Below are 12,591 nucleotides of genomic sequence, written 5' to 3'. Positions count from 1 at the left end.
AGTCTTATCTCAAACATGGTTGCATCTTTCCTCCTTCCCTTTTTAGGGTTCTTTAAGGGGTTCCTTGATTTGGGTTCAAGCTCATAGCACGATTGGCAGGGCATTGTTGTCTGCTAGTTGCTAACTTAAGGTTATAATTTCAATCCTTGCTTACATACCAAAAATAAATTAAAAAAGGTCTGCAAATTTCACATATTTGCTGCAAAAAAAGAATGATATCACTCCATATTAGGATTTCAAATCTCAACTGAGACTCTCATTAGAAATTGACAGTCAAGGTATTTCATGATTTTTACACTATCAATAGATTCTTTTCGCGCCATATTATAAAATCTACCAATGATATCACAATATTTGTAAAAAAAGATGGATGCTAATAGGCATAGTTTTCTGCCAAGTACCTCTCAACTCCTCTGCATCTCTTTTGCCAAAGAAGGGAGCCATCGCTCTCCTCTAAGACTCTTCAAAGCTGCAACTCTTTCTTCCTCTCTCTTGGTTGCAGCCTTTGTTGCAGCTTCTCTCTCCACAAACCGATCCAATGATCTCTGGTGTGCCACCTCAGCCGCAGCTATTATATCCTCACCATCCACCACAACTGACCTAAGCTTTCGAACGAACTACATATGGACATACAAGAAATTATTCCTTCCCATTGTTTTCTTATTTCTCATAGAGGAGAGACAAATGAAAGTCATGCCCTGGAAAATAAAAGAACAATAGAAGAGTGATTTATGCTGGTTTAAGAAAATATTCAGAGGTTGAACCTTCTTTGATTTCTCATTGATGCTCTCAGTTGGAAGAATTCTTGGTCGCTTTCTCTTCACAGGAGTTGCATCTGAGGAAAACAGTTAGTTTTAGAGGATAACCTAATTAATTGAAGGGACACGCGCACACACAGATCATACCTACAGTTTCAAAAGTTATTCCACAAGGAGCTCGGCTGAATAAGCGGACACCATCTTCCTCATTAGCAACATTATTGCCCTCACGAGGTGGGATAGGATCCCTAACCATTACCAAATTTTTGTCTAAGAAATCGTGTAAAAGGTTTTGTGCCTGCCAATACAATCAATTAAGATTCTCAAGTCCATACACCAAAAGAAAGGAAGAAGCATAATGTCTCAGAAGCACAATATAAGGTACCATCCCACACTTTTAGCTAAGCAATACACAATATCGACAGATTTTCATATGCATAGAATGACAAATAATACTGTAAATATCAATTATTTCGTTAGATTCTGCAAAGAAAATCCTTAGGGTCATTTTGGATCAATTAGTACATAGAAGAGGGATATTTCGGACATGTAAAGATGGAAGGTATTTGGTAATTATTCCTCTTGGGATTAGAAGTTTAGCCATGCGAGATATGTCTCAGTTTCATCATATCTAGTAACATGAAGTAGGTGAGGAAAAATGAGAACAGAATATGTTAATCCTATAAATATAAAAACTACAATCAAATAGAAGTTTTACAAGTACTTTAGAAAATCAAAAATATTTTGGAGAGAGTGCAACCAAATGACCATTAATTCTACTATCAGATGATACTCAGCAACTGGCCTGTTACCCAAGCTATGGAACATGCAGTAGGCAATCATAAGATGGCAAACAGGTTTGGTATCGTTGGTCTTAAAAGTGCAAAAAAAACAGGGTGAAGATTTTTTCTACAGCAATTCAATAGGAAAAACAAAACATGACACCAGATATTTAGAGATTGCACAATTTGCAGAAATTCTTCTAGCTATGACAGGATACAATTCTGAGTTAAGATTAGGACATCTACTTTCCAGCAAGAGAACAGCTTTCCCTTTAAAATTTATCACGTACTCTACCCTTGAAAGATGGCAGAAAACAATTACTAACTCCTGCCATCTTTGACTTGTCAGCTGCCTAGGCATGCCCCACAACAAATTTGATAAATGAGATATTTCTTAAGCAAGCTGCTATTTCCAAATCCTCTGTGATCCCTAAGATCTTTTTCCATTTGCCTCTCTTAAAGCTTAGATGAATTTGGCCGACAAAGGAATACTTCCTCATTCATAACTGAGACATAGTGCTTTACTTGATTACCTCACGAGAATGAGGGTCAGAGATCCAATGTATACAGGAGTGCATTTCCTCAGTTTCATTTCTGAACTTAATTAACAGCAACCCCTGATGCCCAGATGCTTTTAGAAGCTCCTAAAAAAGGGAATTCTTCTCCTCATTGATCCCAATGTGTCTAAAGGCATTGAGTCAATTGATCGCTAAGGCATTTGGTGTGGGCCTTCTAGCTAGGATTTGTATTGGTTGTGGTAGGGAGGTCCCTTTGGTGTCCATATTCTGCATTTCAATCTATTATTATAGGAGCCAAGTATAAAGGACTAAATATAGGGAGGAGATCATTGCCCATTATTACAATACTATCAAGAAAGATCGGATCCGAGGTTGTGTGACAATTTGGCTGCCTAAATGCCACAGAAACAACATGAGGTTCATATGTCCTTTAAAACACCACCAATGTATAGGGCTGCCAATGAACAGGGCTGGGCCCGGAGCTTCCGGACCGGGCTCAGTTTCGGACCTCTGGCGGACCAGCCAACAGGCTGATTCCGAGCTTCAGTCCAGGCCGGTCCGGGCTATAGATAGATATAATGTTATTTGGGCAAGCCTGGCCGGACCGAAAAAAGGCATGTTTTGCCTATCGGGCCTTTTCAGTTTTTTTTAATTTTCAAATAACAAATTTATTATTAAAAGAAGTAGCTTTACCTTTCCCCCTTTCTCTCTCTCAATTCACTGTTTACCCAAATAAACCTAATCCTCTCTCTCTCTAAACCCTAAATCATCTCGCTCTCGCTCTCTCTGTAAACCCTCTCACTCTCGCCTCTCTCTCTCTCAAAGCCCCCTCTCTCTCTATAAACCCTCTCACTCTCACCTCTCTCTCGCATTTTGTCACAAAGACATCGGTCTCTGCTCTCTCACAAAACCCCCTCTCTCTCTCTGGCCTCACTCACAAAGCCCTCTCTCCCATAAAGCCCTCTCTCTCTCTCTAGAAGCAGATCGACCACCACTCTCTCTCTAAAATCAGATTACCAACAAAAGGAACAGATCAACCACCTCTCTCTCTGTGATTAGATCACAAAAAAATAGATATGTACTTTTTGTTTGGTTCCAGAAATTGGGTTTCGTTTTTTAGGGTTTCTTATCAATATTAAAATATGGAAAATTCATGTTTTTTTTTCCCTTGAGTTGTTTCCAAAATTTAAATTTTCCTTTTTTTTTTCTTGGATACCATTGATATATACATAGATGGGTTGAAATCAGTTGGCGGGTTATCTAGTTCTTGATATGTGGGATTGGATTGAAATTTGAGTTGGGTCCTGGTGTTAGTTTGGGCTCTCTCTCTCTCTCTCTCTCTCTCTCTCTCTCTCTCTCTGCACATTTCTGTCTATAGTTGTATCTCTCTCTCTTTCAGTTCTGTTTTTCTTTCTCTAAAATTTCTCTTTCAATAGAGTTATATTATACTTTCTTCACTTTTAGATAATGTACAGAAATGAATTTGTTGTATTGCACTCAATTATTTAGGTTATTCTTTTTCTAGAAGGATTGTTAAAGTTGAGAATTTGGGGATGGCTGGGCATTGTGTCCTATCACTCTAGAGTGAATTATTTTATTTATTTTGACGAGTCTGAAAAATGTTCATATAAGTGTGTTTATGATGGGTTGCTTGAGATTAGATCTTCTCATTTGTGGCAACCAAAGAAATTGGTGTCATTCATGTAAAAAGAGTAAATGGGATCCCAATTTGACTGAGATTCTTCAAGTCATTCGAGCTCGACTTGGATCCCCCCAATAATCTAACTTCTGATATTATCTTATTTTCGTTTTTTATCATTCTTCTCCACAATTTTAAATATTGCAATTATCATATTCTGTTTATTAAATTATTGTTAGGTACTGTATTTCTTAGAATTCATTTGGTGTGATAGAATCGCACTTTGATGATCTTCTAATATACATGTTTTTATTTATGTGGTTGTTTGTTTGTTTGTCAAGTGTTTTTGTTTTCCCTTTTGAGTTCTTTCTGTGGCATCTCTTTTTTTTTCTGTTTTTCTATTATTTGGAGGTGCCATTGATGATTGAGATTCAAAATTGCATACAATGGTCTATTAGATTCTTTACTAATTTGTTTAACCTTTTTTCTTTTGCTTTCCTTTTTTTTTTCCCTATATCAGTTTATGTGTTCCACTTCTTGATGATGATGAGAAACCAATATTTTGTTTGAGGCTTAGTTTATTCTTGCTTTCCCTATTCCGATGCTTCTTTGTTATTGGTGTTGCATTAGTAGATCATCATTTGTATATGAGCTTATGTTAGTTGTTGATTGAGCGTTTCCTTTACTGTTATTAATGCATATATTTCTCTGCTCGTATTTTTTCTTCACAATGGTAGACTCACGATTGGTGATTCTTTGAGTTGCTTGTGTTGATTCATTTATAAATCTAAATTGATCTTTGTGTGGTTGTATGTGTGTGTGTGTACATCTGCCTGTTTTTCCTTGTCTCTGACTCACTGTTACTTCCTTTTTATGTTCTCTTTAGCTTTTTGATATTGTTATCCATCATGATATTAAAGAAATGGGATTGGCTAGACTTGTTTCTTTTCAACTTCCAAAGCAAGATTAGAAATTTAAAATATTGCTGGCTGATCTATTGGTTTGGTATTTTGAGTTCTTTTTAAGGACCAAAGAAGTGACAAATAACTATGAAATGCTTAGTTCATTGTTTCCTATTGTTGTGGTCACACATACGGACATACACACACACATATAAATGCTTCCAAAACTCATGAATTAGTTTATTTGTTTCTTTTGGTTGCACGATTTGATGTTAAATATAGATTTTTAAGAGTTAGCATCATTATGTCAGTTTGCTGGTTAATTATTAACAAAGATGTCTGAAGCTAGTGAGAATGAGAACACTCTAGAAAGCCAAGTGGTTCCAATAGGTCCAACTCCTCAAAGGAAGTTAAAATCTAAAGTTTGGGAGGATTTTACTCTAGAAATTAAACAAGATGGAACTAGAAATGCCATTTGTAAGCATTGTAATCGTACCTTTGTGGCAAAAATGAGTGATGGGACAACCCACCTTCTTCATCATATTAAAGGTTGTCTTAGTCATCCACATCAGGATTTGCATCTGTCACTGGCTGGGGAGCTTGAAACATTTTAAGTTTGACCAAAAAATAAGTCGTAAAGTGCTTGAAAAAATGCTTATAATTCAAGAGTACCCCTTTGGTATGGTTGAGCACCCTTGTTTTATTGAATTTGTTAAGAACCTTCAACCCAAGGTTAAGATGGTAGGACAAACTACAATAAAGAATGATTGCATGGTTGTATATCAAGAGAAGAAAAAAAGTAATTTTTGATGTTTTAGAGAGATCAAATGGTCGAGTGAACCTTACCAGTGACCTTTGGACATCCAATAAATCTCTTGGATATATGTGTCACAAGGCGCACTATATAGATAGTGATTGGATTTTAAGAAAAGAAATCATAAACTTCAAGTTGGTACCATATCCGCACACAGGTTTAGTTATTTTTGATGCAATTGAAGGATGTATTTTTTATTAGAATTTGAAAGATAAATTGTGCGTTTATTACTATGGATAATTGCACTACTAATGATCTCGTTGTGAAGAAATTAAAAGAGAATATTTCCTAAAAGCTTTTACTTGGAGAGAATCACTTTCACATGAGATGTTGTGCACACATTTTGAACATTATAGTGCAAGCAGGGTTGAAAGTAATACATAGTGCTATTGAAAATGTGCGTGAGATTGTTAAATAGGTGAAGGCATCTCCATCTCGCATGCAAATATTTAATGAAATCGCACAACAGTTAAGAGTACCAAGTAAAAAAGGTTTAGTTTTGGATATTCTCACAAGGTGGAACTCCACATTTGACATGCTTCAAAGTACATTGACCTATAAAGAGGTATTTGCTCGATATGCAGATAGTCAACACTACATTACTGCTCCATCTGTAGATGATTGGAATAAAACTGAAGAAATTTATAAGTTCTTCAAAGTTTTTAAGGAAACTACAAATTTATTTTATGGAAGCAAGTATCCTACATCACACGCTTACTTTTCAAAGGTTTGGGGCATTCAAGATATGTTGATGGAAGAAGCTAATAGTCAAGATGAAACCATAGCATCGGTAAATTGTATACTGCAACAAAAAATTGTCAAGTATAGGGGGAGTGAATGTAACTTGACAAGGGCAATAGTAACAATTTTGGATCCAAGATATAAGTTAAAGTTTATAGAGTATTATTTTGTGACAGGATATGGTGTTGGTGATGAAAGTGAGGTGAAATACAAGATTGTTCGGGATAACCTTTATGTGGGTTTGACACAGCCAACTACTTCTAATATAGAAAAATAAGCAAGTAGTAGTGGGAGTTCAAGCTCTTTGGTTGATAGAGGTACAAAGAGGCTCCATTTAAACTTCAACCAATTCCTGGACCAAACTTCAGTTTCTTTTCCCAAAAAATCAGATATGGATCATTATTTAGAACATGAATTGGTTCCTCAAGATGAAGATGTGACCTTTGACTTCTTATGTTGGTGGAAACTTATTACGTCGATGTATCCTATTTTGTCTGAACTGGCTCGAGATATTCTGGAAAACGAGTTCAGACAAAATAGGATACATCGACGCATTAAGTTTCCACCAACATAAGATGTCAAAGACCACATCTTCATCCCCAGGAACCAATTCATGCTCTAAATAATGATCAAATTTGATTTTTTGGGACAAGAAACTGAAGTTCAGTCCAGGAATTGGTTGAAGTTTAAATGGCGCCTCTTTGTACCTCTATCAACCAAAGAGCTTGAACTCCCAATACTACTTGCTTCTTTTTTTATATTAGTAGTAGTTGACTGTGTCAAACCCACATACTTCTCATATAAGCAATAGAGGTTATCTCAAACAATCTTGAATTTCACCAAACTTTCATCACCAATACCACATCTTATCACAAAACAATACTCTATAACTTATGTCTAGGATCCAAAATTGTTGCTATTACCATTGTCAAGTTACATTCACTCCCTCAATACTTGACAATTTTTTGTTACGTCACAGAAGTTATCGATGATATAATTTCATCTTGGCTATTAGCTTCTTCCATCAACATATCTTGAATGCCCCAAACCTCTGAAAAGTAAGTATGTGATGTAGGATACTTCATCATCATCATTTTAGCCTTTTTCCAATTAATTGAGGTCGACTACATGAATCCTGATTTTCCATTTTGCACTATTAAAAGCCATATCCTCAGTGAGGGCATAAGTCCCTATATCTTTTCGGACTACTTCGAACCATGTCTTTTTGGGCCTACCACTTACCCTTTTCAGTCCTTCCACTTGAACTAACCCGCACCTCCTAATAGGTGTTGTACTTGGCAGGTGCCACACATGGCCAACCCACGTAAGTCTACTCTCTCTCATTTTATTGCCTATTGGTGCCACATCTAAATTATCTCGAATAAATTCATTTTGAATTTCATCCCTTCTTGTCTTGCCATTCATATATCTTACCATCCTCATCTCCGCTACACTCATTCTATGGGTATATTGTTTTTTGTCCGCTCAACATTCCGGCCTATAGAACAAAATTGGTCTTACCGTTGTCTTATAGAATTTGTCCTTCAGCCTCACTGGTATGCGGTGATCACATAAAATTCCAGTTGCACATCTCCACTTCGCCTACCCAGCTCTAATTCTGCGTGCGACATCTTCTTCGATCGCTCTATTTTCTTGGATAATCGACCCAAGATTGTAGCATACTTGCTTCCAGAAAATAAATTTGTAGTTTCCTTGAAACCTTTCAAGAACTTACCAATTACTTCAGTTTTATTCCAATCATCTACAGATGGAGCAGTATCATAGTGATAACTATCTGCATATCGAACAAATACCTCTTTATAGGTCAATGCGCTTTGAAGCATGTCAAATGTGGAGTTCCACCTTGTAGGAACATCTAAGACTAAACCTGTTTTTACTTGGTACTCTTAGCTGTTGTGCGATTTCATTAAATATTTGCATACGAGATGGAGATGCCTTCACATATTTAACAATCTCACGCACATTTTCAATAGCACTATGTAATACTTTCAACCCTGCTTGCATTATAATGTTCAAAATTTGTGCACAACATCTCATGTGAAAGTGATTCTCTCCATGTAAAAGCTTTTCAGAAAATTCTCTTTTAATTTCTTCAAAACAAGATCATTAGTAGTGCAATTATCCATAGTAATAGCACACAATTTATCCTTCAAATTCCAATAAAAAAAAAATCCTTCAATTGCATCCAAGATAATTAAACATGTGCACGGATATGGTACTAACATGAAATTTATGATCTTTTTCTTAAAATCCAATCACTATTTATGTAGTGCACAGTGAGACATAAATCCAAGAGATTGATTGGATGTCCAAAGGTCACTGGTAAGGATCACTCGACCATTCGATCTCTCTAAAACATCAAATATTACTTTTTTTTTCCCTTTTGATATACAGCCATGCAATCATTCTTTAATGTAGTTTGTCCTACCATCTTAAACTTGGGTTGAAAGGTCTTAACAAATTCTCTAAAAAAAAGGTGCTCAACCATACAAAATGGGTACTCTTGAATTATAAGCATCTTTTCAAGCGCTTTACGACTTATTTCTTGGTTAAACTTAAATGTTTCAAGCTCCCCAGCTAGTGACAAATGCAAATCCTGATGTGGACGACTAAGACAACCTTTAATATGATGAAGAAGGTGGCTTGTCCCATCACTAGTTTTCGCCACAAAGGTACGATTACTATGCTTAGAAAATGGCATTTCTAGTTCCATCTTGTTTAATTTCTAAAGTAAAATCCTCCCAATCTTTAGATTTTAACTTCCTTCAAGGAACATGAGTGTATGTGTATGTCCATGTGTGTGTGTGACCACAGCAATAGGAAAAAATGAATTGAGCATTTTCATAGTAATTTGTCACTTCTTTGGTACTTAAAAAGGACTCAAAATATCAAACCAATAGATCAGCCAGCAATATTCTGAATTTCTGATCATGCTTTGGAAGTATTAAAGAAAAGATGGATAACTTAAAAAGAACATGAAAAGAAAGTAACAGTGAGTCAAAGACAAGGAAAAAGAGGCAGATGTACACACACACACACAGATACAACCACACACAGATTCAGAATTTTATAAATGAATCAACACAAGTAACTCAAAGAATCACCAACAGTGAGTCCACCATTGCCAATAGAAAATACAAGCAGAGAAATATAGGCATTAATAACAGTAAAGGAAACACTCAATCAACAACCAACATAAGCCCATATACAAAAGCCCATATACAAATGATCTACCAATGCAACACCAATAACAAAGAAGCAAGCACCGGAATAGTGAAAGCAAGAATAAACTAAGCCTCAAACAGAATCTTAGTTTCTCCTCATCATCAAGAAGTGGAACACATAAACTGATACTGGAAAAAAAATAGGAAAGGAAAAGAAAAAAGGTTAAACAAATAAGTAAAGAATCTAATAGACCATTGAATACAATTTTGAATCTCAGTCGTCAATGGCAACTCCAGATACTTGGAAAAACAGAAAAAGAAAAGATGCAACAGAAAGAATTCAAAAGGGAAAACAAAAACACCTAACAAACAACCACATAAATAAAAACATGTATATTAGAAGATCATCAAGCGCAATTCTATCATACGAAATGAATTCTCTGAACTGCAATACCTAGCAATAATATAATAAACAGAATATGACAATTGTAATATTTAAAATTATGGAGAACAACCACCCCCGCCCTCCTCTCGGTCTTTTGCCCTTGTTACTTCTTCCCCTCCTCCTCCTCTGAAGAAGAAGTCGTTGGAGTCTCCCACCCCCTCCACAGTTTCTCAGGTTTCCCCCTATTTACCTTACTGCATCACCACAATCCCAGAGGAGACCGATAGTCAAGCCAGGAAACTCTCGGCTTGCTTGGTTCGGAGTTTTCACCCGGGTAGGGATGACTCTGTTGGGATCGAAAAATGGGCCAGATCCCTCTGGGGGGAGCCTAATATCATTTGTAGACGGCTCTCTAACAGAGATTTCTTGTTCTCCTTCCCTACTCAGGAACAGGCTAACCATGTCGTTCTCAAGGATCTTAATCCTTCCTTCAAAGGAGCTACATGCTCTCTGCGCCGATGGTCTCCTAGAGACAGCTCTTACAGGAAGCAGAGGGTTTGGCTTACCCACCATCATATCCCGTTGCATGCCTGGTTTCCTGAAACCTTTAAGAGATTGGCGGCAGCCTGTGGTACCCTAGTATCCATCCACTAGATTTCGCTGGAGTCCCTGCCTTTGGGCTCCATACGCCGCATGATCGAGGTTCTGGACACCACAAAGATCCAAGCTTTAGCTGGAAATCAATGAACTCTTCTACCGCGTTTCGACCTCTTGGTCCTCTGCTTCGCCTCCCTCACCTGTTTTCCTCCACCATCAGATTGGAGTTTCTCCTCCGGCTACCTCTTCTCAACAGTAGGTGGTGGTGTCCAAGAAGAAACATAAGCGTTTGAGACCCCGTCGGAGACCCCCAGAGTCGCTGTTTCAACAAGTCAAGCTTTCCCGCCGGCCGAACCCTTCACAGAATACAGCTACGGTTCCCTCTGCTTCCTGGGCGAGGGAGCCACAGGGTGGCCAAACCCGTTTTGACTCGCTTACCTCCCAAGAACGGGTGCTGGATTCGTCAGGCTATCCGAGTCTTTTGGACGATGCGACCGATGCCGCCGTTCTGAATCGACGCCGGGGAAAAGAAGTTGTCCTGGATTTCACGACTCAAATTTTTGCAAGTGTAGGCGACTGCCTCGGCCCATCGTCCTCCTTTCCCCCTCTTTTGGCCCCGCTAGGCTTCGGGTCGCCCCGGCAACCCGACCCTTCTTTCCCCTCCCCTCTCTCTTCCCCCTCACACGTTGCCCATGTCCCCTCCCGTGAGACGTCCACGTGCCCCACCCTCTCACCTACCCCCACTCATCAGCGGCAAGATTTGGTTTCCACGCGACCGCCTTCGCCACCTACCCCCTCCCACGTGGCGGCCGTTGGTTCTTCGCGTCATAAGGTTCCTCTCGAGGCCCTCAACTTGTCCTCACCTCCAACTGCTCCCTCACCCTCTCTCCCCCAGGTGTCTTCCTCTGACCATATTGACCCCTCACCTACCCCTTGTCCTTTCCCCCTTGGTGGCGAGCTTCAGCCCGACCTGCCTTCCCTGGGCCTCTCCCTCTCTGTTTCCCTTAAGAAGGACCCGCTACCCAGTGATATTGGAATGGTGGATCCTGATGGTCCTCTCCGCGTGTCACCAGCCAACTAGCCCTCATCCAGCCTTTTTTCAAGAAGGCCCCGCCGTATTGTTCTGACATACCCCCAGTGAAGCAATCATGTGGAGGCTCGATTTCTCCACCGGTCTCTTCCCCTATCCCTCCCACCTCTCTCCCTCCTCACCCAGGACCTGGGTTAGTTGGCCTCCATTTTTCATCTCCCTCTTTCAACTCTGGGGAGGCGCTGAGCCTAGAACCTAGCTTGGGGTCACCCCAACCTGCTATCTGCTGGCCTGGCCCTCTTTTTCACTCTACGTTCCTCTCTCTTTGCTTCTATCCGTTTAACCTTGACTCCCTCTTTCCAGAGGGCTCCAAGCCTTTCCCTACACTGCATATGGAGAACGACTTCTTCCCTGTTGGCGTCGTCTCCGCCCTTTCGTTGGACCCCTCCCCTCCCGATCCAGCCTCAATCGCAGACATACTGGCTCCCCACCTTTCCTTTATCCTCCACCTTGTCCATATCCATCGAACCCAGACCATACACTATGTCTGGCCCCCAGACTCTCCTTACTCTCTGTCTTCTTACACCTCCATTCGGACTTACCAATTCCTGACCTACGTTCCTACCATTTCCTTCCTACCGACTTTGCCTGCCCCTCCCTCTGCCTACCCTACTTATTCTCTTGTTCAAGATCTGGAGAATACCCCGGTAGTTAACTCTCCTCCCTCCACCATACCGAGTTGTACCTTCCTTCCTCCGCCCCCCGTCTCTGAACCACTGCCTGCCTTTTCTCCTCTCGTTAGTACTAGCCTTAGCTCCCCTCCTCTCCCAATCCTACCCTCCGACCTGGAACAGAGCCTTGCCTCTTCTAATGAGACTCTTGGTGAATCTCAGCCCCTGGGTGCAGAGGACATACAAGAGAATCCAGATGTCGAGTCTATTTCAAATGAAGACAGGACGAGAACAATGTATAGGATCATGGGCTTTGAGCACAATGGACTTGAAGGACCTGCTCACAGATTCATCATGGCTGGCGCAGACAGCAGACTGCAGATAAGAACCAAAGGTCAAAGAGACATTTGCAACCTTTTCTCTTCCTTCCCCTTCCCAAGAAAAGTTGTTGATTTCAGCCCTTCCCCTTCAATCCTTGATCACCCGAGGGGTCCCCCAGACTTTCCTCCTCCTCAGCTTTTATCGATCCCAAATGAAGCTGCTTATTTGAAATATTAGAGGTCCGGTCA

General features: G+C 39.7%; 1 protein-coding gene and 1 pseudogene across 11 annotated transcripts in view; both read right to left on the bottom strand.

Annotated features, from left to right (window-relative positions):
* LOC18430887 (uncharacterized) overlaps positions 1–12,591 on the bottom strand; it is a 58,544-nt gene that overhangs the window by 13,015 nt on the left and 32,938 nt on the right. For 4 of the 11 annotated variants that reach the window (XR_016045251.1, XM_088852803.1, XM_020665283.2 and 1 more), the window contains exons 2-4: positions 906–1,056; positions 765–835; positions 402–617 (exon numbers count right to left, since the gene is read on the bottom strand). Coding sequence is in view for 5 of the 11 variants with exons in the window: in XM_088852803.1 (XP_088708929.1) it covers positions 405–617; positions 765–835; positions 906–1,056 (435 nt within the window). In the remaining 6 variants the exon portion in view is untranslated. Of the gene's footprint in view, positions 1–92; positions 200–228; positions 618–764; positions 836–905; positions 1,057–12,591 lie in introns of those variants that run through there. The other 7 variants (XR_016045254.1, XR_016045253.1, XR_016045256.1 and 4 more) reach the window with 5 other exon arrangements.
* Positions 6,761–10,297, bottom strand: LOC148779545 (zinc finger BED domain-containing protein DAYSLEEPER-like; annotated as a pseudogene).

The sequence above is a fragment of the Amborella trichopoda genome, chromosome 12 (assembly GCF_054954075.1).
Source record: "Amborella trichopoda isolate Santa Cruz 75 chromosome 12, AtrichopodaSantaCruz75HAP2 v2.0, whole genome shotgun sequence".
NCBI classification, from domain to species: domain Eukaryota; kingdom Viridiplantae; phylum Streptophyta; class Magnoliopsida; order Amborellales; family Amborellaceae; genus Amborella; species Amborella trichopoda.
Note: the sequence above shows the minus strand (reverse complement) of the source record. Positions and strands in the feature narration are given on the sequence as shown.